General features: G+C 40.1%; 1 protein-coding gene across 3 annotated transcripts in view; it reads left to right on the plus strand.

Annotated features, from left to right (window-relative positions):
- The first annotated feature begins 1,414 nt into the window (after positions 1 to 1,414).
- Positions 1,415 to 27,221, plus strand: part of LOC105483253 (golgi reassembly stacking protein 2) — a 41,728-nt gene continuing 15,921 nt past the window's right edge. Inside the window, exons 1-6 of one of the 3 annotated variants that reach the window (XM_011744025.3) lie at positions 2,268 to 2,352; positions 9,629 to 9,732; positions 21,240 to 21,320; positions 22,590 to 22,793; positions 23,245 to 23,331; positions 24,385 to 24,515. In XM_011744025.3, the coding sequence (XP_011742327.2) occupies positions 9,634 to 9,732; positions 21,240 to 21,320; positions 22,590 to 22,793; positions 23,245 to 23,331; positions 24,385 to 24,515 (602 nt within the window). In that variant the 5' untranslated portion in view covers positions 2,268 to 2,352; positions 9,629 to 9,633. Of the gene's footprint in view, positions 1,500 to 2,224; positions 2,353 to 9,628; positions 9,733 to 21,239; positions 21,321 to 22,589; positions 22,794 to 23,244; positions 23,332 to 24,384; positions 24,516 to 27,221 lie in introns of those variants that run through there. The other 2 variants (XM_071072921.1, XM_011744026.2) reach the window with 2 other exon arrangements.

Here is a 27,221-nt window from a genome sequence, read left to right on the forward strand (position 1 = left end):
ATGAATGGACCATAAATGGTAGAAGACAGACCTGTGATGATGACAGTGATGTTACAGAAATGAAGGAACTAACTGTTTCATGGCGAGGAGAGAGTCACGCTGACCTTAAGGATAAATAAGTAAGATTTGAGATGGGACTTAAAGGATTGGGATTTTTTCAAAGTTAGGATTTTTGTAAGTGGAAAATATAAGGAAAGGCATTTCAGAAGTAGAGAATAGCATGAATAAAATCAAGAAGGTAAGAAAGTAAATGGCTTGTGTGGAGAATAGCAAGCAGCCACTCATGAGGCTGAAACATACACTACAGCTCTAAGGAAGGCTAGACTTCCCCACGGACCACCAATGATCCACAGCCTGGGTTCTACAAGCCATGGCTACCATCAGACATATGGGAGACAACTGGTCCAAAAATTTTGACGACTGAACATGGCAACAGCTTCCATCATAAAGAGGGTTATAATTGCCAAGCAGAACGAGAACATTATAATTAGATCTAGTTCTTACATTTATTCTCTTGCACTAAATTTATTAAATTGTTGAATGAGCTGCTAGGCACTCTGGTAAATATCAAGAACATAAAGACAGCTCCACTGCAGACCCTGTCCTTGAGGAGCCTAATAACTGGAGATTTCATTTATGGATTTATGGATTTATTAGGCCTTCTAAAAACCTGCTATTCACTTGTTGATAGCAAAGAAAATTATTTTTAAATTTTAAATAATATTTTCTTATTACAAAAGTACTTCATGAACATCAAAGAATATGCAACCAGCCAAAACAAAAAATAAAACATCTCTGTCACCACCCAGAGATCACCACTGTAACCCTTGGTTCATATTCTCCTCCCACATCTTCATATGCATACATACGTATTCATCTGTATTTTGAGGACATGTTTTTCATATTGTCTACAGACACATCCCATCTTGTAACCAGCTTTTTAAAAAGACAATAATTTCCACGTTTCCATGTGAATAACTACTCTTCTAATACTCAGTACATATTCAAATTTCTCCAAATGAACCAAAAATGTTCTTTACGCTTATTTCTCCAAGTTGGCCCCCAACTCAAGCCCTTACAGTGTGTCTCTTGGTTATATTCTTCGTGTTCCTTTTAATCTGGCATAGGCCCTTTCATAGGACTCTGACTCAATAAAGAGAACTGGCCAGCTGTCCTGAAGGAAAGCCCACTTCCTGTATTTGCCTGATTCCCTGTGGTGTCATTTTACTTGCTCCTCAATTCCCCTTACATTCTGTAAACATCAAACTCAAGATGCCGTAGAGGCAAGTTAACCACCTTGGGCTAGAATACATCATGGGTGATAGCACATACTTTACATTGCATCACATAGGAATCCACATAATACCTGGTTGACGCACACTAGTCCAACTGACCACAAGGCAACTGGGAGTTTCAGAGGGAGTACATGTAAGGGGCAAAAGCAGCAAAGGAATACGACAACGGAATAAGCATGAATACGACCTGGCTACCTGAAGGAGGTGGGACGGGGAACCGAACAGCATCAGGTGGTGGAATGCCAGGGAAATCCAACCGTGCTTCCCACGCTGGCATCGCTCTGATTGTGACCAATCCTCTAATCTTATTCTCACAATTACGGAGGCAGAAAAAAAAAAACCCAAACCAAAAAAGTTGGTAGGTGACTCTGTGAGACTACTGTTTTATAAAGGGAGCGTTTCCTTTTATAAAATTTAGCTGAGCAGATGCAGTATGCTCTGCTCATACTGTGCAGTGGCCCCACAGGGGGCCACTATTCCCCTCAGCTGTATAGTCTGGGAAAATACCTGTACACCCGGAGAACAGAGAGCTTGCTGTGTGTGGAGTTCGCTCCTGTTTATCAGCAGCTCTTTCCCTGCCTCTGGCCACCAGGGGGACCTGCAACCTGTTCTTTCAGGCGAGCGGGAACGCGTCTGCATAAATCTGGCCCAATCCAGGGCCCCGTAGCAAGGCGCCAAAGCAGGGGGAAGCGCATTTCTGTTCTCTCGCGAGCACGACGCGGCACCTCCCAGCCCTTCTCCGGCCCTCCCTCTCCACCCTCCCGGCCCGCGCGCGCTCGGGCCCCTTCCAGTGGCTCGCGGCAGGTGGCGCTGTCTGCGGCGTCGCAGCGGCCCGGGCCGCAGCGGAGACGATCTCCCGGCGGGCTGTGCGGCCCGGCTCTCCGGCGGCAGCGAGTGCCACGTCCCAAGTGCTACGCGGAGGAGCAGAGCGGGCGGTGCGCTGGGGGCGGGAGCAGCGCGGATCCCGGCTCGGCCACACAGATCGCCCGCCGCCATGGGCTCCTCGCAGAGCGTCGAGATCCCAGGCGGGGGCACCGAAGGCTACCACGTTCTACGGGTAAGGGCTCCGACGGCGGCCGCGGAGCTGCGGGCTGGAGGTGGGGCCGGCCGCGGGGAGGCGGAGGCCCGCATGGGCTCCTTCACGGGGCAGCGAGGCCCGATCCCGCGAAGGAGAGGCTGTCGCGGGCGCTGCCTTGGCCGAGGCTGGTTCCGGAGGCCGCTGGCATCCCGCCTCCGCGGAGCGCCCTGTGCACGGGGTCCGCGGCTGTGGGAAGACGGGCTGGAGCGGGAGGCAGCTGCCGGCGACTCGGCCGGGGGGCGGCCCTGGGAAGGGGGGACAACCTTGCTCTTTTTCCGCACGGCCTTCTCTCTCTTCCAAGTTAGGAAGGGCGCGGAGGGAACGTTTCCAAAGTGGTGACTGTGAAGGCAGCCTTTGCGCTTTCCTAGGAGAGGGATCCTGACCCGCAGTCCGGAGGCGGGGCCTGCGGCGGCAGGTGTTAAATCACCTCGGCGCCGGCTGAGTGATTTGAAAGGCCAGTGGGGAAGGAGACGGAGATCGAAATGACCTGGAAGTAGGTTCGACGGACTTAAACAGACTTGATTTCGACAAGACTTCTCCTTTCCCGTGCCACTCCTGACCCTCCCAAACCTCCTTCCCAAGATTTCCTGGAGTGGGAACTTCCGTTCTGTTCCGACTGCTGAGGGTGTGGTTTAGATTAAGGTTTAGATCCACAGTGGTAAAGAGGTAGTGCAGAGGAATGTTTTTTTTAAAAAATCTGAGTATATAAAGGAAAACAACCCTAGCTTAACTTCCAGGAGGCAGAGAAACATAATACCTCAAAAGGCGTCAGCTAAGCCCCTACCTATGAACGGCCTGGGCCTGGGTGGTACAAAGCATGTGGTCTTTTCCTCATGGAACCGAGCAACTTTAGAAGTAGCGTTGATGGTTGTGTGCTGTGACACCTGTGTGAGTGTTAACGTGAAGAACTGTCAACAGAGTGGCCGCAGCGTGTAGCGCCATTTAAGGGTGTAATAGTGTCACTCAATATTAGCTCCTCACAGGCAAGAACGTTTTCACTGAAAGTAAGAGAATGCACTTCCTGGTGCTACCTTCATTTCCTGCCCTGGGTCCCATGTTTTAGGTGAGACAACATTCTTAAATTGCCCAGCTGTCTAGGTGATAGGGCTGAGACAGATCATCTTTCTGATCTTCAGGATTATCGTATCTATTGCCTTTCCATTACACTAAAAATCCCTCCTCTAGCCATACTCTTGGTAGTAAAGGGTGATTTTTTTCCCCCAGAAAGGAAAAGGGAGCCTATAAATAAACCATATTATCTTCCTATCCCCTTCAGCTAACCAAACCCCCAAGAGCCATACTGAGAGAGGAAATGGAAGGAGAATTGTCAGTTCCCAAATGTGAGGTGAAAGCTGTGCTTTTCTTTGTGTTATCTGATCTGATTTTGAGTTCTCTACCCTGCGGTGTTACCCAGTATTACCAGCTGTTTCTCACAGTGTCCGATTGTGATCATGAATCCTTGGGGATTCGTGATGTTTTTATAATACATGCACTCAAGGAAACTCAATAAAACACATGAATGTTAATAAGCAAAAAAAAAGTCGAGTGTTTGAAAGAAAGCCATACACATCAAAAGGATTCCAACTTAATGATTACATTACAACATAAAACAAGTTTGTATTTTCTTTATGTAAGTGCAGTCAAATCAGCGTTCATACATATTCAGTAGTGCAGATGTGTTATTAATCTATAAATCTGATTTTTACAAACACTAGGGACAACCTTAGTTACCAGTCTGCATCTGGAGCATTAATGTTGCACATGATGAAATAATTCTTACTTAGTTAGACTTTTATTAAAGAGAGCTTTAAAATAGTAATGATCTAGTTTAGGAGAATTTTGTGTCTGCGTTCCTAAGACCCTCTGCCCCTGATTCTGTAATTGGTTTCCTTATCTTTGTTTTTAGAGGGAAAAGTGCTGTGTTAAATCTTAACATACAAAAAGTCTTCCTTTCATTTGTTATTGCCTAGATGGACAGCGATATATTTCATTATTAGATTACCAAGCTTGTAAACTGGAGTAACTGTGGCAGGAAAATTTTGAATAAAATCACCCATATTCAACAAGTTCTAGAGTGATTTAATCAGAAGTTAGTTTTCTTGAATAACCAATTCCCTGGCCATTTCCTGGTTGTAGTAAAAACTTATATGATTGGGTTTTGAAATACCAATTATAATAACATTTATATCCACTGCTGTCTTTTGATTTTGTGAGTCCCTATAATTCAGATAGATTGAACTTTCCATTGTTTTCATTATTTTTCAATATCCATCTAAAAATCTGTAGGGGACAGCCTTGAAACGGATTCAGAAGTTCTGCTATGAGCAGTGTAGTTCCTTTTTATGTATTCTCTATGTATGAGTGCATATTTTCATGATTGGGATCATATTGTGTACCCAACTTCTTATCCCCACTCCAGAGGTAACCACTGTGGACAGTTTCTTATATAGCCTTTCAAATATATTTTATGCTTATAAAAAAGTCTCTTTGGCCGGGCGCAGTGGCTCACGCCTGTAATCCCCGCTTTGGAAGGCCGAGGTGGGCAGATAACCTGAGGTCAGGAGTTCAAGAACAGCCTGACCAACATGGTGAAACCCTATCTCTATTAAAAATATAAAAAATTAGCCGGGCATGGCGGTGCACACCTGTAATCCTAGCTACTTGAGAGGCTGAGGCAGGAGAATCACTTGAACCTGGGAGGCAGAGGTTGCAGTGAGCTGAGATCATGCCATTGCACTCCAGCCTGGGCAAAAAGAGTGAGACTTTGTTTCAAAAAACAGAGTCTCTTCTCACACCCTTCTCTCTTTGTTTCTTTTTGTTACCTTGGAATCTTGGAATCATATGATCCATGCTGTTGCACACCTCAGTCTTCACAGTTGATGACCTATCTTAGCAGTCTTTCTGTAGTAGCAAGTCAAGATCTGCCTCATGCTTTCAGTTAGCTCATGGTAGTCTGTTGTACCATAGATTGGTTAAGGAATACCTCCTGGTGTTGAACATTTGGTTTTCTGGTCTTCTTTTGTTATTGAACATATTTACAAACTTAAATCCTATGTTTTGTTTTCCCATAACATACATCCTTTTCCCCAATTACTGTATTGAATTTTAATGGTAGCTGTCTGTATAAATGTTGATTTTTCATGTTACTAAATAACTACATTGTTTTCTTATTATCAACATGTGTCCATTAGAAAACATTTGGGGCCGGGCGCGGTGGCTCAAGCCTGTAATCCCAGCACTTTGGGAGGCCGAGGCGGGCGGATCACGAGGTCAGGAGATCGAGACCATCCTGGCTGACACGGTGAAACCCCGTCTCTACTAAAAAATACAAAAAACTAGCCGGGCGAGGTGGCGGGCGCCTGTAGTCCCAGCTACTGGGGAGGCTGAGGCAGGAGAATTGCGTGAACCTGGGAGGCGGAGCCTGCAGTGAGCTGAGATCCGGCCACTGCACTCCAGCCTGGGCGGCAGAGCGAGACTCCATCTCAAAAAAAAAAAAAAAAAAAAAAAGAGAACATTTGGATATGGTAATAAAGGACAGCAAAGAACCTGAATTACCTGTAATCCCACCATCTAAAGGGAAATACTGTTGAAGTATTTTTCTTAGTCCCCTTTTTTTCGTGGGCCTAACATCGCCCCTTAGCCATGTTTCACAAAGATTTTGAATGATATGACGTATTCAAGGACTATATGGCCAAAAGTTATCTTAAGAGGTTAACATTACAACCAAAATATCCAACAGCTGAGAAATTATTAAACGAATCAGGGCCTAACCACAGATAGAGTGCTATACATTCGCTCAAAATTGTGTTTGAAACACCCTGTGTATGTGCAGGTACATTTGAGTGCTCAGGAAAATAAAGCTGAAAGATAATAAACCAGGTTGTCTAAAAAATTATTAGTGGATGGGGACCTTTTTTTTTTTTAACTTTAATGTATTTTCGAGGATTTCTGAAGTGATCATTAAATACTTGTATAGTCACTCAAAGCGTAGATATGCAAAATTACTTTTAAAAAAGAAGTGGACTCCTAGTGGAGGATTTAAAATTTTGTGTAGAAGTCTTTTTTAAAAAAATAACATTTCAGATTCTCTTATACAGTGGGTCAGATTTGTGCTCACTATGAATGGCACTTTTATTTTGGTCCTCCAATCCTAATGTAAGGCGGGAAACATGTTAGGGCTTCTCAGTTTTTGAAGTTATTGTAAGTTACTCCCTACATGTGAACTATGTTTAATATCAAAATTTTGCCTACATTTTTCCATTAATTATCCAGTGAACCCAACAAGACCATTTTCAAAATTAAAATTTTGGAGTGACCTCACAGATGCCTGTTATAGGACCTGCTTCTAAATTAAAATATTCATATTCTGTTCCACACTTACAAACTCTGAGATAGGGGATATCTGAGGACATACTTTCTGGAGCAAGTATTCACACCAGTGTGGAGACATGGAAAATAGCATTTTCATTCTTTCTCATGCTTTCTTCTGGGAGAGATTTCGAGGTGATGGAAGAGTCATTGACATGTAGTGTGTCTCCAGTGTAATAACAGGTTTTTATCTTCTGAGCCATTTGCTGCAGACTGGGCAGCATTTAGGTGTTCTTAGAGAAGCAAGTGACTGCAAGTGGAATTACTTCTATAGAAAATGCAATGCCTAGACCGTACCTACTATCGTATGGAACTGCTCTTTTTAAATATTTTTTTCTGTTTTGTCAGAGATGAGGTCTCCCAAAGGAACTGCTCTCTTTAAGTGGTGCCTAACTAACCTACATGCAATCCTGTTGCGATGGGATTTCAGTTTAGTACTTACTTTGAAAAAGTTAATTTCTAATACTCAATAGTCATTGTTTTCTTCTTTATTCTTCTAACATCGTCTTTCTCAAACTTTGAAACTCATGCCATCTTTTTGTTGTTGTTTTGAGACGGAGTTTCACTCTTGTTGCCCAGGCTGGAGTGCAATGGCGCGATCTCGGCTCACTGCAACCTCCCTAGTTCTCCTGCCTCGGGCCTCCCAAGTAGCTGGGATTACAGGCACCTGCCATCACGTCCAGCTAATTTTTGTATTTTTAGTAGAGTTGGGGTTTCACCATGTTGGCCAGGCTGTTCTTGAACTCCTGACCTCAAGTGATCCACCTGCCTCCACCTCCCAAAGTGCTGGGATTACAGGTGTGAGCCACCACGCCCGACCTCATGCCCTAACACAGAAATCTCACTCTGGCTCCTTTCTCACTCATTCTGGAAACAATGTGTAAAAAGAGAACAGTAGGTTTATTTAGTGTTGTTTTCTATATATAAAGTTATAATTGTGAAACCTGAAGAGTCTGACCCTGCCCCTAAAATTGATCTCTCCTTTTTTTTTTTTTTTTTTTTTTTTTTTTGAGACAGAGTCTGGCTCTGTTGCCAAGGCTGGAGTGCAGTGGCACAATCTCGGCTCACTGCAACCTCCGCCTCCCAAGTCCAAGCAATTCTCCTGCCTCGGTCTCTCTAGTGGCTGGGATTACAGGTGCCCGCGGCACCATGCCCGGCTAATTTTTGTATTTTTAGTAGAGACGGGCTTTCACCATATTGATCAGGCTGGTGTCGAATTGCTGACCTCAGCTGATCCATAGGCCTCGGCCTCCCAAAGTGCTGGAATTATAGGCGTGAACCACTGCCCAGCCCAAAATTAATCTTTTCTAATAAAAGGCCCAGAAGTTGTTTAATAAATATTCTTTAAAATTGCTTTCAAATGTAGGAATCAGGATATCTCCGTTTATTAAAACCATGGAATACAATGTATATAAACCTTGGGATACTTTTAGGAATTACATCATTGAACATAAACTTTTTCTAATATTAATAGGCCTTGAACAAATTAGTAGTTTCATGTTGTGTATATACACTTTTTTTTTTTTTTGAGACAGAGTCTTGCTCTGTCATCCAGGCTGAAATGCAGTGGCACAATCTCAGCTCATTGCAACCTCCACCACTCCAGTTCAAGCGATTCTCCTGCCTCAGCCTCCCAAGTAGCTAGGATTACAGGCGCCCACCACCACCCCCAACTAATTTTTGTATTTTTAGTAGAGATGGGGTTTCACCCTGTTGGCCACGCTGGTCTAGAACTTCAGACCTCAAGTCATCTGCCCACCTCAGCCTCCCAAAGTGTAGGGATTACAGGCGGGAGCCACTGCACCCGCAACCCCCCACCTTTTTTTTTTTTTTTTTTTTTTGAGACAGGGTCTCACTCTAGGCTGGAATTTAGTAGCACAGTCTCCACTCACTGCAGCCTCCACCTCCGAGGCTCAAGTAATCCTCCCCCATCTCAGCCTCCCCAGTAGCTGTGACTACAGGCACACACCACCATGCCCAGCTAATTTTTTGTATTTTCGGTAGAGATGGGGTTTTGCCATGTTGCCCAGGCTGCTCTCGAACTCCTGAGTTCAAGCAATCCACCCACCTCAGCCTCACAAAGTGCTGGGATTACAGGCATGAGACACTGCGCCCGGCCTTATATGCTTTCATACTTATGTGATGAGGTGTGTTTTAATGCCTGTACTATCATCCTCAGGATTCTCACTGGGGGAAATCTGCTGTTAGTAGTTAATTATGGTTTCAGTAAGTAGTAGAGTGTACAACACTGATTCTTCTGCCTTCTGGGTCAGATACTAGCAGGGGTTTTTAATAATTCCTCTACAAATTTTATAAAAATTGAGCTTAGAATAACCATTAACATCAGTGTGTTCATTTTGCTTACTTTAATATTCTACTGAAAGGATTATATATATTGATTGATTCACTAATAAAATAACAATGTAAACTAGGAAATACAAAGTTTGATATGTGCTTTAGAAACTGTGACTTTTTTTTTTTCTTTCTTTTTTTGAAACAGGGTCTCTCTCTGTAGGATCTCACTCTGTCGCTATGGCTGGAGTGCTGTGGTGTGGTCATGGCCCATGGCAACCTTGAACTCCTGGGCTCAAGTAATCCTTTCATCTCAGCCTCCTGAGTAGCTTACAGGCATATGCTGCCATGCCCAGCTAACTTTTAAATTTTTTTGTAGAGCGATCTTTCTGTGTTGCCCAGACTGGTCTTGAACTCCTGGGCTCAAGCGATCCTCTCGTATTGGCTTCTCAAAGTGTTGGTATTACAGGTATGAGCCACCACACCTGGTCCTAAGTAGTTACTTTGAGAGACTGTACATTTCCCTGTTGGCATTGCAAATAAATTTACTGTAGCATGAAGATAATTATTCTGGGGTTTTGTTCTCTCTTTTAAGCACCAATGAGAGATGGCTCAAGCACATTGTCAGAAATAAGGAAGCTTGAGCCAGGCACAGTGGTGTGCATCTGTAATCCCAGCTACTCCAATCAGGAGACTGAGGTAAGGTGGGGGCCCAAGAGCTTAAGACCACCCTGAAAAACATAGTGAAATCCGGTCTCAATAAAAGCAAAATTGTCACTTGACCCAAAACTTTGAGGCTGCAGCAAGCTATCCTCATGCCACTGCACTCCAGCCTGGGTAACAGAGCAGCGTCTCTAAAATTAATTAATTTGTTAATTTTTTAAAAAAAATTTAAGGCTGGGTGTGGTGGCTCATGCCTGTAATCCCAGCACTTTGGGAGGCTGAGGTGGATGGATTACCTGAGGTCAGGAGTTCAAGACCAGTCTGGCCAACATGGTGAAACCCCCTCTCTACTAAAAATACAAAACTTAGACAGGTGTGTTGGCGCATTCCTGTAGTCCCAGCTACTTGGGAGGCTGAGGCAGGAGAATCGCTTGAACGCTGGAGGTGGAGGTTGCAGTGAGCTGAGATGGTACCACTGAACTCCAGCCTGGGTGACAGAGTGAGACTCCATCCCCCCAGAAAAAAAAAAAATTAGAGACCCGGTTTTGCTCTGTTGCCCAGGCTGGAGTGCAGTGTCACAGTCGCAGCTCACTGTGGCCTCGACTTCACAGGCTCAAGCAATTCTCCCTCCCTGGTCTTCCAAGTAGTTGGGACTACAGGTGCGTACCACCACGTCTGGCTGATTTTTTTGAAGGGACAAGGTCTCAAACTCCTGGGCTCAAATGATCCTCTTGCTTTAGCCTCCCAAAGTGCTGGGACTATAGCTGTGAGCCACATCCTTGCCCTAATTAGTTAATTAAAAGTAAAATCCAGACTTTGTGGCATGTGCCTGTAGTCCCAGGACTCAGGAAGCTGAGGTGGGAGGATTGCTTGAGCTCAGGAGTTCAAGAGTAGCCTTAGCAAAATATTGAGAGCTTGAGAAAGAAAAAGAAAGAAAGAGAGAGGGAAGGAGTGAAGGGAAAGAGGGAATGAAGGGAGGGAGGGAAACAAAGGAGGAAGCACCTGGTACAGTGACTCTCATCTGTAATCCCCACACTTTGGGAGGCTGAGGCAGCGGATTGCTTGAAGCCAGGAGTTCGAGATCAGCCTGGACAGTAAAGTGAGACCCTGTCTCTAAAAAAAATAAAGACAGAAGGAAAGAATCTTGTTATCTTTGTGAACATGAGTACATTGAGAAACTATCATAGTCAACCACCAGAGACCACCTTTGGGAACTGGATTCTAGTGCCAGCTCTATCACTTCATTCTATTTCCTTGAGCAACCCTTTGAAATGCTTTGAAAAGCTTCAGTCTTTGTATCTGAAAAGTGTGGATAATAGCAAAGCCACTTCCACCTTTTCCACTGAAAAACACGTTAGATACTGTGTATGAAAATAATGGAAACAATTGAGCATTATTAAATCTCTTTCTTAACACTACCTCCTTGATTATCCTGTGGATTAAATGAGATATTTCATGTAAAGCACTTAACTTAGAATTTGGAATATAATAAGGATTCAAATGTTTGGTGATGCCTTTATTACTAGCATTTGCATTATTGTGTAGAACCAGTATTGTGGCAATACTAGCTAAAATATACTACTGTAGTTGTCAACATTTTTAGTATTTTTATTTAATTAAGCAACCGTTACTTTTTGTCTGTGTACCTAACCTGTACTTTGCTGCTGTTTAAAACATAAGTTTGAGGTCAAATCTGACCCATTAATTTTAGTCATCTAGGCACACACACAAATGGTGCCTGTTAATTTCCTCCTATCCTCATTTTTAAGGAAATTATTTTTTAATTTTAAACGGGGAGTGCCAATATCCCTTTCATTGCATTGCTACAGTGTTACTAGACACATTAATTAAAATGGCTGAAAGAGTCTGTGTAATTAAAATGATCTTGCTGTATTTGATTTTTTTCATTGTAGAACCTATAGATAGCTTAGCAACAGTTAGACTTATTTCGTGGTGGGTCATTCAGGCTTACAGATTACCTCCTTAGCCTCCTCATTTTTGCAGTTAAAGAAAAGAAGTGCAGACCTGTAATCCCAGCACTTTGGGAGGCCGAGGTGGTGATCACCTGAGGTCAGGAATTTGAGTCCAGCCTGGCCAACATGGTGAAACCTCGTCTCTGCTAAGAAATACAGAAACTTAGCCACGCATGTTGGTGGGTGCTGTAATCCCAGCTACTTGGGAGGCTGAGGCAGGAGAATCACTTGAACCCAGGAGGCAGAGATTGCTGTGAGCTGAGATTGCACCACTGCACTCCATCCTGGGCAACAAGAGGGAAACTCCATCTCAAAAAAAGAAAAGAAGCACAGAGAAGTTAATCTGATTTGCCCAAGGTCACACAGCAAGTTTTCTTTCCCTAGGAAACAAATCCCTAAGTTATTTGAAGAATATAAAATGCGTTAAGAAGTTGTCAGAGTTTTTGCTTCTTTTAGAGCAGAGTTCAATTTCTTCTAATGTTATTTTTCTAATATACAGATCTTTTCTGGAAAACCATTATGCAATAATGAGTTTTTATTTCCTTTTAGTTGCCATTACAATTTTATTTTAAACTGCTTGCATGTTAAAAATTATGTTAGGGTTAGTGTCAGGAGAACATGCACTTTGCTTTGTTTGTGAAGAACGTGGGAAGACAATGTTTTAGCAGGTGAGGCTTGAACTCTCCCAGTCTACTGCAAAGTTATTTACCACACATTTGTGTCAAGACCCAAATAAGGAAACTTACCCATTTGCAGACATAGAAAACAGTACTCTCTCCTTATCCACAGTTTGACTTTCTGTGGTTTCAGTTACCTTTGGTTAACTGAGGTCCAAAAACATCAGATGGAAAATTCCAGAAATAAACAGCTCATAAGTGGTAGATTGCTCTATTATTAGTTATTATTGTTAATCTCTTACTGTGCCTAGCTTATAAATTAAAGTTTATCATAAGTATTTGCATATGGAAATAGTATATGAAAATATATAGTACAGTATATGTAGGGTTTGGTACTCTGCAGTTTCAAGCATCCATGGGGGGTCCTGGAACATATCCCCTGCGGATAACGGGGACTACTATAGTTCCCTCACCCTTCCCTACTAAAAAAATGCCTATTATAACTCTGGAGGATTTAGGATTTCTTTTTATTATATCATATTCCCAGATCTTTTCCCATCATTTTGAACACCTGCGCACACATATAGTGCATGAGGATTTATGTTTATAGTTGAGGTGGGTCATCATTTAAGTATTGCTTGGATTGAATTTATTTTCTAGTCTTGTTTAACATCTCTACTGTTTTTAAAAGCGGTACAGGAGGGAGGGTGTTAGAGGAGATGATGGTATAGATAGTCATTCAGTGGGGCTTATCTACATTTTGTGTGTGGAAAAGGAATATATGCTGCAGTAATAAAAAGGAGACAGTTATACATTCTAGTAAGCCGATTTTATGATAACATTTTCATTGTTAGAAAACTTAAGGAAGATAATTTACATATCAGCCAGAAACGTGAATAAGTGTGTCTTTGTATATCATCTAGTGAAATATGTAGTCTGGTGATATCCTGTATGCTGCAAGTTGCCTTGTGGTTTCCTTTCTTTGTTACTTTAAGGTAGAAGGTCTATATACCTCAGCTGAGAGTATGTAAGTCAATAGACCAATGCAGTTGGGAGAATGCCGCCTGACACCCAAGTCCACCCAAACACTTCTTCCCTCTTACTCTGCCATTCCTCCCTCCCCCAAGTGAAGAGTTGAGAGAAAGAGGTTAATGTGAAATGATCCAAACCTAGCATAAGTAGTAGTATTTGAACACTGTTAATCCTGGAAGAAGAGATGGATGCTTCATTGGAAAGCAATAGTTAGGTCTGTGTGGTAAAAGAAAAGTTTAGGCTAAATCTGGTAAAACTTTTAATGATCTGGGATCAGAAGTGGAGGGAAAAGTCAAGAGGTTAATTGCCTTTTTTTTTTTTTAAACCGGGAACTTGATGGAGCAAAAGTGTTAATGGTATCTTGTAGGACAGCTTTTCCTAACTTTATTTTTATTGTAGCTCAAAGCAAAAAATGTATTTTCCATTGCAACCAGTACATACTACATTTCATGAAGAATATAGGCCTTTATTATATCATGAATTTTTGACAAATTTTCTATTATGATACTGTGTTTTGATACTTGTCTTTTGTGACACACTAAATTGATTTCAGAACCTACTGAAATCATTCACTGTAGTTGAATGACACCACTTTAGGGATTATTTCTATAAAGTTGGTGATTAAAAAATCCAGCTTCTAATCATTGATGCAAATTTCTTTTTATGTAATAAAGATGCCCCTTTACTGTGCAGTTTCATCATAAACTTCTCATTTTTGCTTGTTGAGGGTAAAAACTGTCTAACAAATATCATCTTGTTTATTGCAGCTGCTTTTCTAGAGTGTTAGGAGAGAAGCATTTCTTTCACACTGCTGTGATTTTTATTTTGTAAGCTAACCTCAGAAGTTTGAACCTTACAACTGCCAGTTAGTGTGTTCATAATTTCTTCTACCTGTCCATGTTTTGGTAATATATCTTTTTATAATTATTATTTTGTAAGCATAATTGCTCTTTAGTATTTTCAGCTGCTTTATTATGTTTCTTAATTGAGCAAAGTAAATCATGTGGCCCTAAGAAGAATTGGAAAAAAGGGCATTGGAAAAAGGGCAACCTCAGTATACTTGTTTTGATACAGGGAGCATCTCTTAAGACTTTATATTAAAAGAGTACACACAAGTGTATAGCTTTGTGAATTTTCACAAACAACACACTTACTGTAACCAGCCTCTTACCCTTTCCAGTGACATCCTGCACAACCCCCACCTCCACAGGATGAATACTATCCTGATTTCTAACAGCATAGGTTAGTTTGGGCTGTTGTTCTTTGTATAAGGGGAACCACGTGCTACGTACTCATTTGTGTCTGGCTTCTTTTGCTCAGATATTGCTTGTGAAATTTATTCATGTGTATTATTGTAGACCTTTCATGTCATTAATGTATTTGGTGCCATTGAGATAATATGCCAATATTTATTAACCTGTTGATGGGCATTTTTGTAGTTTTCAGTTTGGGACTTTTATAAATAGTAGTACTATGAACAGTATAGTGTATTTCTTTTAGAGAACATATGTATACCCATTTCTGTTGGGTATATACTTAAGGCTGGAATATACAGTCAAAAGATGTGCATATTTTCAATATTAATAGATATTGCCAAGTCATTTACTAGTTTGCATTCTAACCAGCAGTAATTGAGGTTTCTAAATGTCCTACATCCTCACTCACACTTAATATTTTTCATCTTTTTAATTTCGGTCATTCTGTTAGGTGTGTAGTAGCATTGTGGTTTTAATTTGCATTTCCTTGATGACCATTGAAGTTGAGCACATTTTCATATTTCTTTATTACTTCAGTATCCTATTTTGTTTAGTGTTTGCTAAAATCTTTCCCCCATTTCTCTATTGGGTTGTCTTTTTTCTGTTTTAAGCAACTTTATTGTGATAAAAGCTACATACCAGAAAGTTCAGACTTTTAAAGTATACAATTTGGTGGCTTTTTAATATGTTCGTAGAGTTGTACAACCATCACCACTGCCTAATTCCAGAAACTGTTTATTACTCCGGAAAGAAACCCATATGTATTAGTAGCCATTCCCCCATTCTTCCACCCACAACCCCTCATAACAACTAATCTGCTTTCTGTCTCTATGGATTTGTCTATTATGACATTTCATATTAATGGAATCAAACAATATGTAGTCTTCTGTGACTAACTTCTCTCACTTAGTGTTAATGTTTTCAAGATTTTTCCATGTCATAGCGTGTATTAGTACTTCATCCTTTCTTATGGATATACCACATCTTGTTTATCCATTTATCAGTTGGGGGACATTTGGGCTGTTTCTACGTTAGGGATATTATGAATAATGCTGCTATGAAATTTGTGTACAGGTTTTTGCATGGAGATATATTTTCATTTTGCTTGGTGGTTTGTATACCTGGAGTGGAATTGCTGGATCATTTGATAACTTTGTGTGTAACATTTTGAGGATCTGCCAAACTGTTTTTCACAGCGGCTACACCATTCCCACCAGCAAATGTATGAGTGTTCCATTTTTTCCACATCCTTGCCAATGCTTGTTACTTTCTTTTCAATTGTAGACATTCCAGTGGAAAAGAAATTGTATCTTGTGGTTTTATCGTCCATCTTTCTTAATGCTTTACAGCAGTTCAAGATTTGTTCTGGATACAGATCCTTTGTTGGATATGTATTATATCTTTTTACTTTCTTAATTATACCTTTTGATGAGCAGAAGTTCTTAGTGTAGTTCACTTTATCAATTTATTTTAGTTTATGGTTAGTGCATTTTGTGTCCAGTTTATTAGGAAGCCTTGCAAACTTGAAGGTCTCAAAGATATTCTCTTCCGTTTTTCTCTACAGGGTTTATTGTTTTACCCTTGACCTTTAGATCTACCATCCATCTGGAATTGATTTGTGGGAGGCAACATTTGAAAAAATGGGTTGTCTCTCTTTCCTGCTAACATTTTTACAAGTCTTATTTTTTCTTTTTAAGAGTAAAAGGTATTTAATATGGTTGCAAAAATAATGATGTGTCCAGGAATTGGTTAGCTATAAAGATTTACCCTCAGATGGTGATTGCAGAGTTAGGAGGATGAGCTCAAGATTTCTTGGCCTTCTATCATAGGCTTGAGACTTAGCTAGGCATTTCATAAACTTAACTCATCGAATCTTTACGACATTCTTGTGAAGTAGATGGCGTTATCCCTTACTTGCAAATGAGAAAATTGAGGCCCAGAGTGGTAAATAAACTTTACCAAGCTCACACAGCTCATAAGTGGACAAAATCATGGCTTAAAACCAACTCAGTGTGGCTCTAAAAGTCTATTATTTTTTCACTGTATATAATCTTATAAAATCTTATTTATTTGTGAGATGGAGTCTTGCTCTATCGCCCAGGCTGGAGTGCAGTGGCGTGATCATGACTCACTGTAGTCTCGACCTCCTGGGCTCGAGCAATACTCCTGCCTTAGCTTCCTGAGTAGCTGGTACTACAGGCATGTGCCAGTAGGCCTGGCTAATTTTTAAAAAAATGCTTGTAGAGACAGTCTCACTTTGTTGCCCAAGCTGGTTTTGAACTCCTAGCCTCAGGACATCCTCTTACCTCTGCCTCCCAAAGTGCTGGGATAACAAGTGTGAGGCGCCATGCCTGGCCTTAATTATTAAATTTACAAATTTAACCTGTTCATCGTAAATTGCTTTGATATTTGGCCCAGTAATAAATGTTAAATGGTCTGTGGGGCCAAGTATATATAGACTTTTAGTTAAGATGACTTGAAGAAAGCAGAAGATAAATTAATAATCAGGAGCTCTCATAGGGGATAGAAAGTATTGAAGTGGTAATCTGATGCTTGAGAGATTAGGTGCCAGGAGATTCTTGTCAGTGGATAACACTGCAAGAGAAACTTTGTCAGTGTTTGGTTTGCTATGTTGTAGATCATATTTTCCATGCTACAAAATATAGGAAATTTCCTTTAGGTATATTAGGGTCAAAGAGAGCATTTTTCTAGGGCACCCTCTGCTGACTTCCTAGCAGTAATTAAGATACCTACCTGACGTAATTGTACAGATACTAATGATGTAAATAAATTAAGGAAAGAAGTTAATTTCAAGGGCCATTAGAAACAAAGGAAATCGATGTTAGTAACAAATGAAATAGAAAAATAGAGCTAGGGAAAGGATCAAGTTTATTTTAGAATTCAAAGTTAGCTATTGAATCCTTTTTGAATTATAGGAAAAATACTTCTGATATTGGAAAATTTCCATTTCAGACAAATAGTATAAGCTTTATACTGTAAAGTTTATACTTTAAACTTTATAAGGGTGGCCTGATAAGAATCAGCACGTAGGGTCAGCTTTCTAAATGAGTGATTACGTTATAAAAGTGCTGTCTTTGGCCCTTTATAACTAAAAGGTAAACTTCTGGCAGTTTTAGTGGCAAAGTCTGAAATTGATCAGTGACCTAGTTGGGTTCTAGATAAAATGCTATTAATAGTTCTTTGGAAACATTCAGATTCAGAGAATTAGATGATTAGATGTGGACTTTTTTAGATGAGAAACTCCACTCTGAGGCGCCGCCTAAGGATCTGTGCTGTTCATCCCCTTTCACACCTGAGGCCTTTCACATCTAATTGATAACCAACTAATAGGCATTTCACATCTAGTTAATCTGACTTTGTCCCAAATAGCTGTGACTTGACCTCACTTTTCTTGTGACTCCAGGCAGCCACTTCTTTACCTTTCAGAGTTGCCATTTGAGAAGAAATATGCTATTTTGAGCCCTAGCCATTTTATTTGATAACATGTAGAATATGAAATAACTCCCATAGAAAACTGAGTATACAGCAACTAAAAACTGGGTATGGTGACTTGCTTTGGGATCCTAGTGCTTTGGGAGGCTGAGATGGGAGGATCGCTTGAGACTAGGAGTTTGAGACCTGCCTTGGCAACATAGCAAGACCCCCATCTCTACAAAAAGTTAAAAAATTAGCTGAGCATGGTGGTGCACTAGAAAAAATTTAAAAATTAGCTGGGCATGGTGGTGCACACATGTAGTCCCAGCTACTTGGGAGGCCAGGAGTAAGCTATGAATGCACCAGTGCACTACAGCCTGAGCGACAGAGTGAGACCCTGTCTCAAAAAAAAGAAAAAGAAACTGAAGACATTTAATAAATACCTTTGATATTTAACTTACTTAATTTACAAAAATGATTTGGTTCCAAATTTGCAGGAAAACATAAAAACATGATCAAACAGTTTTAGGGAGTTAGACATTGAACTGTCTATATAGGGCAACTATTTTTTACTGTAACAAAAGAAGAATATCAAGTTTTACTTCTTCTGAGACAATACTATAATTTGGCTTAAAATAATAAAAGGTAACAACATTAAGAGGTAATGAACAATTCTGATTGACACTGGTATTAGAGGGATGTATTTTAGGAACAATCTGGGTTCCATTTTGAAAGTATTAAAATGACTTGTTACTGTATAAATAGCTGTAGCTTTGTGTATGGTTGAATGTATCTGTCATTTGCTGCTGTTATTTGCAAAACTGACTATAGAACTATTTGGACTATTATAGAAAATCAACCTATAAATATCAGTGCAAACTTTTGTTCTTGTGGAATAGGTTTTTTTTTTTTTTTTTTTTCCTATTTTGAGACAGGGTTTCACCCTGTCGCCTATGCCGGAGTGCAGTGGTGCAACCTAGACTCACTCATCACAGCCTCAACCTCCTGGGTGCAAGTGATCCTCCCAGCTCAGCCTTCCAGGTAGCTGGGACTACAGAAGCACACCCTGATACCTGGCTAATTTTTTTGTAGAAACAGGGGTCTCCCTATATTACCCAGGCTGGTCTCAAACTCCTGGACTCCAATCCTCCTGCCTCAGCCTCCCAAAGTGGCTGGGATTATAGGCATGAGCCACTGCGCCTGGCCATGGAATAGTTTTGACAGCACTTAATAATATCAAGCAGAATAAAAATTCCTTAGGAAAATATTTTGGGAAAAAAAATGCAGAATGGATTATATTTGTTTTTTGCTTTTTTGTCATGTTTCTGTTACTAGCTACTAACATTTTACTACTGTACATTTTGAAAATTTGACAGTCCATTATCAAATATGGGATGATAAACATTTGAGTTGTTGAGAAGCTAAGTAATCTTTTTCATTCTATGAACTTATGAATTATATTAAAAGTAATCTCACTCTTTCATTTAAAGGCCAATAAATGTAGCTCTACTCCTTCTTTCTAGCCTTCTGTTGGACTAATAGTTTCAGGATGGACTTTCGGCCGGGTGCAGTGGCTCACACCTGTAATCCCAACACACTGGGAGGCCGAGGCGGGCAGATCACTTGAGGCCAGGAGTTTGAGATCAACCTGGCCAGCATGGTGAAACCCTGCCTCTACCAAAAAAAAATTAGGCTGGTGTGGTGGTGCCCACCTGTAATCCCAGCTACTTGGGAAGCTGAGGCACAAGGATCGCTTGAACCCGGGAGGTGGAGGTTGCAATGAGCCGAGATTGTGCCACTGCACTCCAGCCTGGGCAGCAGAGTAAGACTCATGTCTCAAAAAATAAAAATGAAAAAGATGGATTTTTGAGTTTCACTTCCACCATTAGGCAGCTACGGAATCATAAGCAAGACACGGTATTTTTTTTTTAACCTATCAAATGAAAGAATTGCACAAAATCCATGGTTTTTAAACCTTCTTGGAGTCATGGAGAAATCCTTTGAGAATCTAATGAAAGCCAGCAATATTAACACCCTGAAAACTGCTTATCCATATAAAAGATTGTGTGTAATTTCAGGAGCTGTAGTATTCCCTGATGCCATCCACAGACCTCAATTTAAGATCCCTGGATTAGAGGATTTCTGGGTTAATCCTAGTTTTCAAAGTCTATAATTCTCTATTTCTGTCCACTACCCTGTCGTCTAGCTACACATGCTATGATCCTCATTCTTCAGACTCCTGCTTCAGGTGTTTGCTCGTATTGTTTTGTCCATTTTCAGATGTCCTTCCTACCCCCTTGACTATCTTTACCTTTGAATGTTCTACCCTCTTTTTAAACCACAATTCATTGTCACTTTTTATGTCTGAAGCTTCTTCTTTCCCTTAGAACCTTATACCAAATAGCCCTTAGCCTGTTTGGTCTTACATTATAGTGATTAGAGGGCTGTGTATGCATTGCCCCTTCCTCTTCTCACCTATTCCTCAACAGATTATAAATGTCTTGACATAGGTGACTATGTGCCTATATTCACTTTGTAACTGAGTGGTGCCTTGCTACTAGTAGTCAAGGAATAATTGCTTGAATTTGTCACTTAATTGTAGTGACTGTCTGCTGTGTCCCCTAATTGCTGAGAGGATTAGCCCCTTTCTCCCCAAAAAAAGGAGAAAGTGGTATGGAAATAGAACCACAGAGGGAAAACCTCGTATAGAAGATGAACTAGGCCCGCTGCAGTGGCTCACGCCTGTAATCCCAGCACTTTGGGAGGTTGAGGCAGGTGGATCGCTGGAGCCCAGGAGTTCAAAACCAGCCTGGGCAATAAGGCGAAACCCTGTCTCTACAAAAAATACAAAAATTAGTCGGACATGGTGGTGTGCGCCTATAGTCATCCCAGGTACTTGGGAGGCTGAGGCACGAGAATCGCTTGAATCAGGAGGCAGAGGTTGCAATGAACCGAGATTGTGCCACTGCACTCCAGCCTGGGCAACACAGGTAGAGTCTATCTCAAAGAAATAAAATAAAAATATAAATAGAAGATGAACTTAAAGAAAGGGTAGAGTTTAGGGAGCTGGACAGGCATTATTGGGGAGAGATGAAGAGAAATGAGAGAAGTAGCGTATACTATATTTCATTATTAATGAAATTGGTCTATTTTTACTGGAAAGAGATACTCGGCTTACAATTTTCACCTAAGCTTTACATTTTTTATTTTTGTTGTTTTTGTTTCCACAGGTACAAGAAAATTCCCCAGGACACAGAGCTGGATTGGAGCCTTTCTTTGATTTTATTGTTTCTATTAATGGTTCAAGATTAGTAAGTTCAACTTTTTGTAGTTTTGTCTATAGTATTTGTAATATCTCAAAAATGGAATTTTTTTGATGATCTGAGATGGGTGTTTATTAGTTACAATCATTCTGTATAGTATGATGCCAGTTTATAGAAATAATCATGTATTAAAAACATTGAAATATCTAGAATATTATACCTTATGCTCCACTGATTATCTTAGGGAAGTCTCCAGAATCAGTGGAGTCTTTTATATGTTAAATATTTAATTTTCATAAGCAGAAAGAAATAAGATGTAAAAGATTGCTTTTTAAAGATGTCAGACTTCTGTTGGTTATTGACAAACGAATTAGTAGAAAGATTCATTCTCTCATCTCATTCTCTCAAATTGTCAGTTCTCTTGGTGCTAAGTTTCACAATATACAAATAATGTTATTAGAACCAGACAGAGAGACATGCTCCAAAGTACAAAATTAAAACCACTTTTTATACCTTTTTTAGAGTTTACCCATAATAAAGTTCTAAGATAAGGAAATTACATAATCTCAGCAAATTCTTAGGACAGTAGCCACTTGGTTTAATTTTTTATAACAGTCTGAAGTTTTTGTTCATTACTTATAACATCTCTGACATACATATAAATAAAGGCCAGATGTTGGCCTTTATTTATATGTCATCTGGCCTTTATTTATGAAATGAAATACTTAATATACTGTTTCTACTTTCTAAATAAAGTATGTAGTTAGAAATAGAGTCCAAAATTAAGGCCGGGCGTGGTGGCTCAAGCCTGTAATCCCAGCACTTTGGGAGGCCGAGACGGGCGGATCACGAGGTCAGGAGATCGAGACCATCCTGGCTAACACGGTGAAACCCCGTCTCTACTAAAAAAAAAAAATACAAAAAAAAAAAAACAAAAAACAAAATTAAACGTTAACCCCAGTAAATGTTTTAGATTTTTATAATCAAAGTTATCACAACTTCGTTAGTAATGTGACTTTTTATGGCGTATTTTGTTTTTACACATTGAAGCCCTAGATCATTCTAAATAATGTTGGGTTGCAAATTCCATAATCCATAGTGAGCTATTAGAAAAAAGTCAGTTTCAAGTTGTTGCTAACGTAAGAGTTGTTCTTAATTTCATGACATTCCTTTTACATAGGAAAATTTAAATGGTGAAACCTTTGTTGAATGTTTTATTTATGTTGATTATTAATATTACTCTTTTAGGGCCATAGGATGCTTAAGCTAACATTAAATTTTTATTTACTAAGGAATGTGATTTCTATATGTTCACAGAATAAAGACAATGACACTCTTAAGGATCTGCTGAAAGCAAACGTTGAAAAGCCTGTAAAAATGCTTATCTATAGCAGCAAAACGTTGGAGCTGCGAGAGACCTCAGTCACACCAAGTAACCTGTGGGGCGGCCAGGGCTTATTGGGAGTGAGCATTCGTTTCTGCAGCTTTGATGGGGCAAATGAAAATGTTTGGCATGTGTTGGTAGGTATCAACTGTGAACTGTTACTGGAGGTTCATGAAGCAGTGTGGAAAGATGTTTTAACAATGGTTGTTTCTGGCTTAATAAGATTATAAGGATATTATTATTAGGCAATTTTTACCAAAAATCAGCATTCATTGCTTTTTAAATGTGGAACAATTTTTTTTTAAGGTGAGGAAGAGAAGGAAATGTAGAAGTTCAAGAACTTTTTCTAATGATTTATTCATTATGAGATGTGTTAGAGTAGATAGCTACAAAAATATTTTAAATATTAAATATTATGTAATTTTTTTGCTCAGAAGTTTAAAATATATTCTGTAGTTTCTGACATATGACACATCTCTAGCAAGATAGAAGTATACAGATTTAAAAAATCAATATAATTAAAAATTGTGACTAAACCTTGGAAGATTATATATGCTAATTTTAGGGTATGTGTTTGTGTCATTCTAGGAAGTGGAATCAAATTCTCCTGCAGCACTGGCAGGTCTTAGACCACACAGTGATTATATCATTGGAGCAGATACAGTCATGAATGAGGTAATTCGTGTGTTTATTCATAGTGAAAACTATATAAAATTTTCTCATCGATGCTTGAGTTGGGAAAGATATTTGCATGCTTTGCATTTAGAGTTAAAGTTTCAGTCTTTGCCGATCAAGAATAACTTATGCCTCAGGGTGTTAAATGGAACATCTGGTAGGTGTCTTATTAGGTATAGCTGTGAGGGAAAACACATACTGTGTGGCAATTGCACAGATTTTGTGTGTAGTATACAGAAATCTCTGCATACCTCAAGTCTAAATCAAATTCTCATTTTCAATTGTTCATTGATTTCATTTGCTCTTCCCCTTTTTGTTCAGTGACAGCATTCGCGCAGCTATAGTAGATCCTTTTCCTTGTCTGTTAGCTAGCAGAAGTATACATTGCTAAATCAAAAATGAGAGAAAAGGCTGGGCACAGTGGCTCATGCTTGTCATCTCAGCACTTTGGGAGCCTGAGATGGGAGAATTACTTGAGCTCAGGAGTTCGAGACCAGTCTGGGACCTTGTAGTGAGACCTTGTCTCTACAACAAATACAAAAATTAGCCAGGCATGGTGGTGCATGCCTGTAGTCCCAGCTACCTGGGAGGCTGAGGTGGAAGGATCACTTGAGCCTGAGAGGTTGAGGCTGCAGTGAGCCAAAATCATGACACTGCATTCTAGCCCAGGCAACAGTTAGAGAGACCCTGTCTCCAAAAAAAAAAAAGAGTGAGAAATAAGGTGCCCAGACAACCAGGTCTTAATAATGGGAAGTAAAAGCAGAATATATAGAACTTGGGTATAAAAGAATTGTACTAAGAGTGCCAACTAGATCTTAAGGAACTGGCCATAAAGCCTTGTATGTAGTAAGTAGGCTTTGCTTGAATTAATATATTGAATTAAACGTGCTTGGTGTATCGGTTTTAAGAAGTGATTTTTATGTCTAGGGCAGGGCCCAGAATCCATATTTTTTTCTTAGGTTTCTCAGGTGATTCTGATAGTAGCCAGGTTTGAGACACACTGTTCCAAAGTACAGTAACATGAAACATTTTCCTCCTGTGACACTTTTGCAGTCTGAAGATCTATTCAGCCTTATTGAAACACATGAAGCAAAACCATTGAAACTTTATGTGTACAACACAGACACTGATAACTGTCGAGAAGTGATTATTACACCAAATTCTGCATGGGGTGGAGAAGGCAGGTAAGGTCATTTTTTAGACTAAGTTATTACTGCTTAAACATACCAGTCAGATATGTTGTAAACATTGTTTTTATTTTGAAAGAAGTTATTGGTTTATTGTAAGACTCCTCTTAAAAAAGGGAAGAGCTAGTCTAGAATATTGAAATCAATTTTTTTAAAGTACATATCTAAGGAACATAGTATACATACTATAGTCCTTTTCTTTACTGACCTAAGAGCTAACAGCATTTCTTTTTTAATTTGAGAAATTATTGAACATAAGCCATAATTATAGAAAAGCCTAGAATTTGGAAACTTTCCACATGTTTTCAAAAGTTCTAATCCCATGCTGGGAAAAGGATAACTTAGTTGCTGCAGGCAGGAAAAGCCTCCATTTGCTCACAGTATCTTTACGGACACTACCTGAGATTCTCCAGCTGAATGTTTTGCCACAAGTATTCTAACTTGTTGCAGTTTGAGAAAAGTAAGATAGATGTGTCATCCAAGAGTCTGGCCTATCTGGGGCAGTACTTGATCAAATTGTCATTGTCCATTGCCCAGGTTTGTAAATGCCCAGAAATATGATCTACTCGAGGCATTCAAAATTTATTCATTAGAAGAGGCACTTCCTCATATAAACTAAATTTGCAGAGAAGCTGCTGTATTTATTTGAATAGCAAATTTTCAGTTTGCAGTAGAAAAATACCCCCTCTCCAGTTAGAAGAATACTCAAGTCAGATTAGTACCACAGGAGTGCCTGGTAAGCATGGAATCAACTGGAGGAAGAGATTCTGTGGACAGTCAAGACCAACGGCAAAGAACATCACATATTCTTTCATTTTTAATTATGTTAACTAAATTTGGCTACATTCTTTGGAAGACATTTTTTCTTTTGATGTGTTTAATACTGTCAATTGGCCATTGCATTAGCTAGGCCCATACAGAACATTTTCCTCAGTCTGCCTCTGACCTTGCATCTGGTCTTTTTGTGCCTCTTTAATTACTTCCTCAGAGGCTGACCACATTTCATTTATTAAATCTTATTTCTCTTAATTTCATTCTTAGGCTATCTTTACGTTTGGCCAGGGTCTTGCTGTTGCCTCAAGTGCATTGTCTATTACCACTTAATTACTTTGATCAATAAGCACCTTGTTTTCAAATGTAGCTACCCCTGAAAGGCCATAATTGGTTAATATAAATTATTTAATCTAAATAATATAAATTATTTCTCTAAATCTATGTGAGATCCAGTCTAGTGAGAATTGCAGGGTTTTGTTTGTTTGGAGACAGGATCTTGCTGTCTCCGCTGGAGCACAATCATAGTTCACTGCAGCCTTTAACTCCTGGGCTCAAGCTGTCCTCCTGCCTCAGCTTCCTGAGTACCTGGGACTACAGGTGTACACACTGTACTCGTTTAATGTAGAAACTCTTTTTTAGAGATGGGGCCTTGCTTTGTTTCCCAGGCTAGTCTTGAACTCCTCACTTCAAGCAATCTTCCCACCTTGGCCTCCCAAAGTCCTGGGATTACAGGTGTGAGCCTCCATGCCTGGCTGAATTGCAGTTTTGATTGTGAGAGAAGAAGGAACAAATAACCGTAAGATGAAGCATCATTGTGCACGTCAGACTGGTTAAAGAGGAGCTAGGCCTGGCATGGTGGCTCACGCCTGTAATGCTACCGCTTTGGGAGGCTGAGGCAGGTGGATCACTTGAACTCAGGAGTTCAGTACCAGCCTGGGCAACCTGATGAACCCTTGTCTCTACAAAAAATACAAAAATTAGCCGGACGTGGTGGCACGCGCCTGTAGTCCCAGCTACTCAGGAAGCTGAGGTGGGAGGATTGCTTGAGCCCAGGAGGCAGAGATTGCAGTGAGCCAAGATCATGCCACTGCACTACAGCCTGGGCAACAGAATAATAAATTGTCTTGTAAATAAATAAATCAATTAATTAATTAAAAAGAGCTGCAGTTGGCCACTGCCTGCTCACCCAGCCTTTGGTGGCAGTGGAGACAATAGATGGTGTGGCAGGAGAAAGGCACAGAGATATTCATGCATGGCCTACTCCGAAAGTGTCAAGTTGTTTGGGAAATAAAAGCCATCATGATGGAAACATAAGTCGAAACCTGATTGTAGAGAGCCTTAAATACCACAGTCAGGACTTCTGATATATTTTGAGCAGTTGAGGCTGTGATAATTGTATCAGTAGGGGGTTTTGGGTTCAAATGGTAAAAACCAGCTGTCACCATCATAAGCAGGTAACATACTTATTGATATGGATTAGCTCATATAATCAAGGAAACAGCTTAAGAACCAGATGTAGAAAGGACAGGACTCAGGAAACCTCTAGGGATTTAGATAGGAAGAAGTATTTGGCAATGTCATCAGCATTCATTCTACTAAAGCCATTTTTGTTTTTTCTCTGACTCCCAAGGTTTGCAGCCATGGGCAAGAGAAATTGGCCTGGCTTTGACCATGAGCCATGCCCTTGGTTTGGGCAGGGCAGACACTCTGATTGACAGTCCTACCAGCACTGCACACAACAGCAGAGAAGTAATTCCCCAAAGGGAGGAAAGAGAAAGGAATGTTGAGAAGACATCAGACTAGAAAGAAGCAATGTGATCACATCTTACTAGAAAAATGCCTCTGGTGGCAGTGGGAGGATGAAATAGAAGTATGTTCAATCTGGGTTGAACATACATGACTGATTTGTGTCAGGGTTCTGAAAGAGAA

This window comes from Macaca nemestrina, chromosome 11 (genome assembly GCF_043159975.1).
Source record: "Macaca nemestrina isolate mMacNem1 chromosome 11, mMacNem.hap1, whole genome shotgun sequence".
NCBI classification, from domain to species: domain Eukaryota; kingdom Metazoa; phylum Chordata; class Mammalia; order Primates; family Cercopithecidae; genus Macaca; species Macaca nemestrina.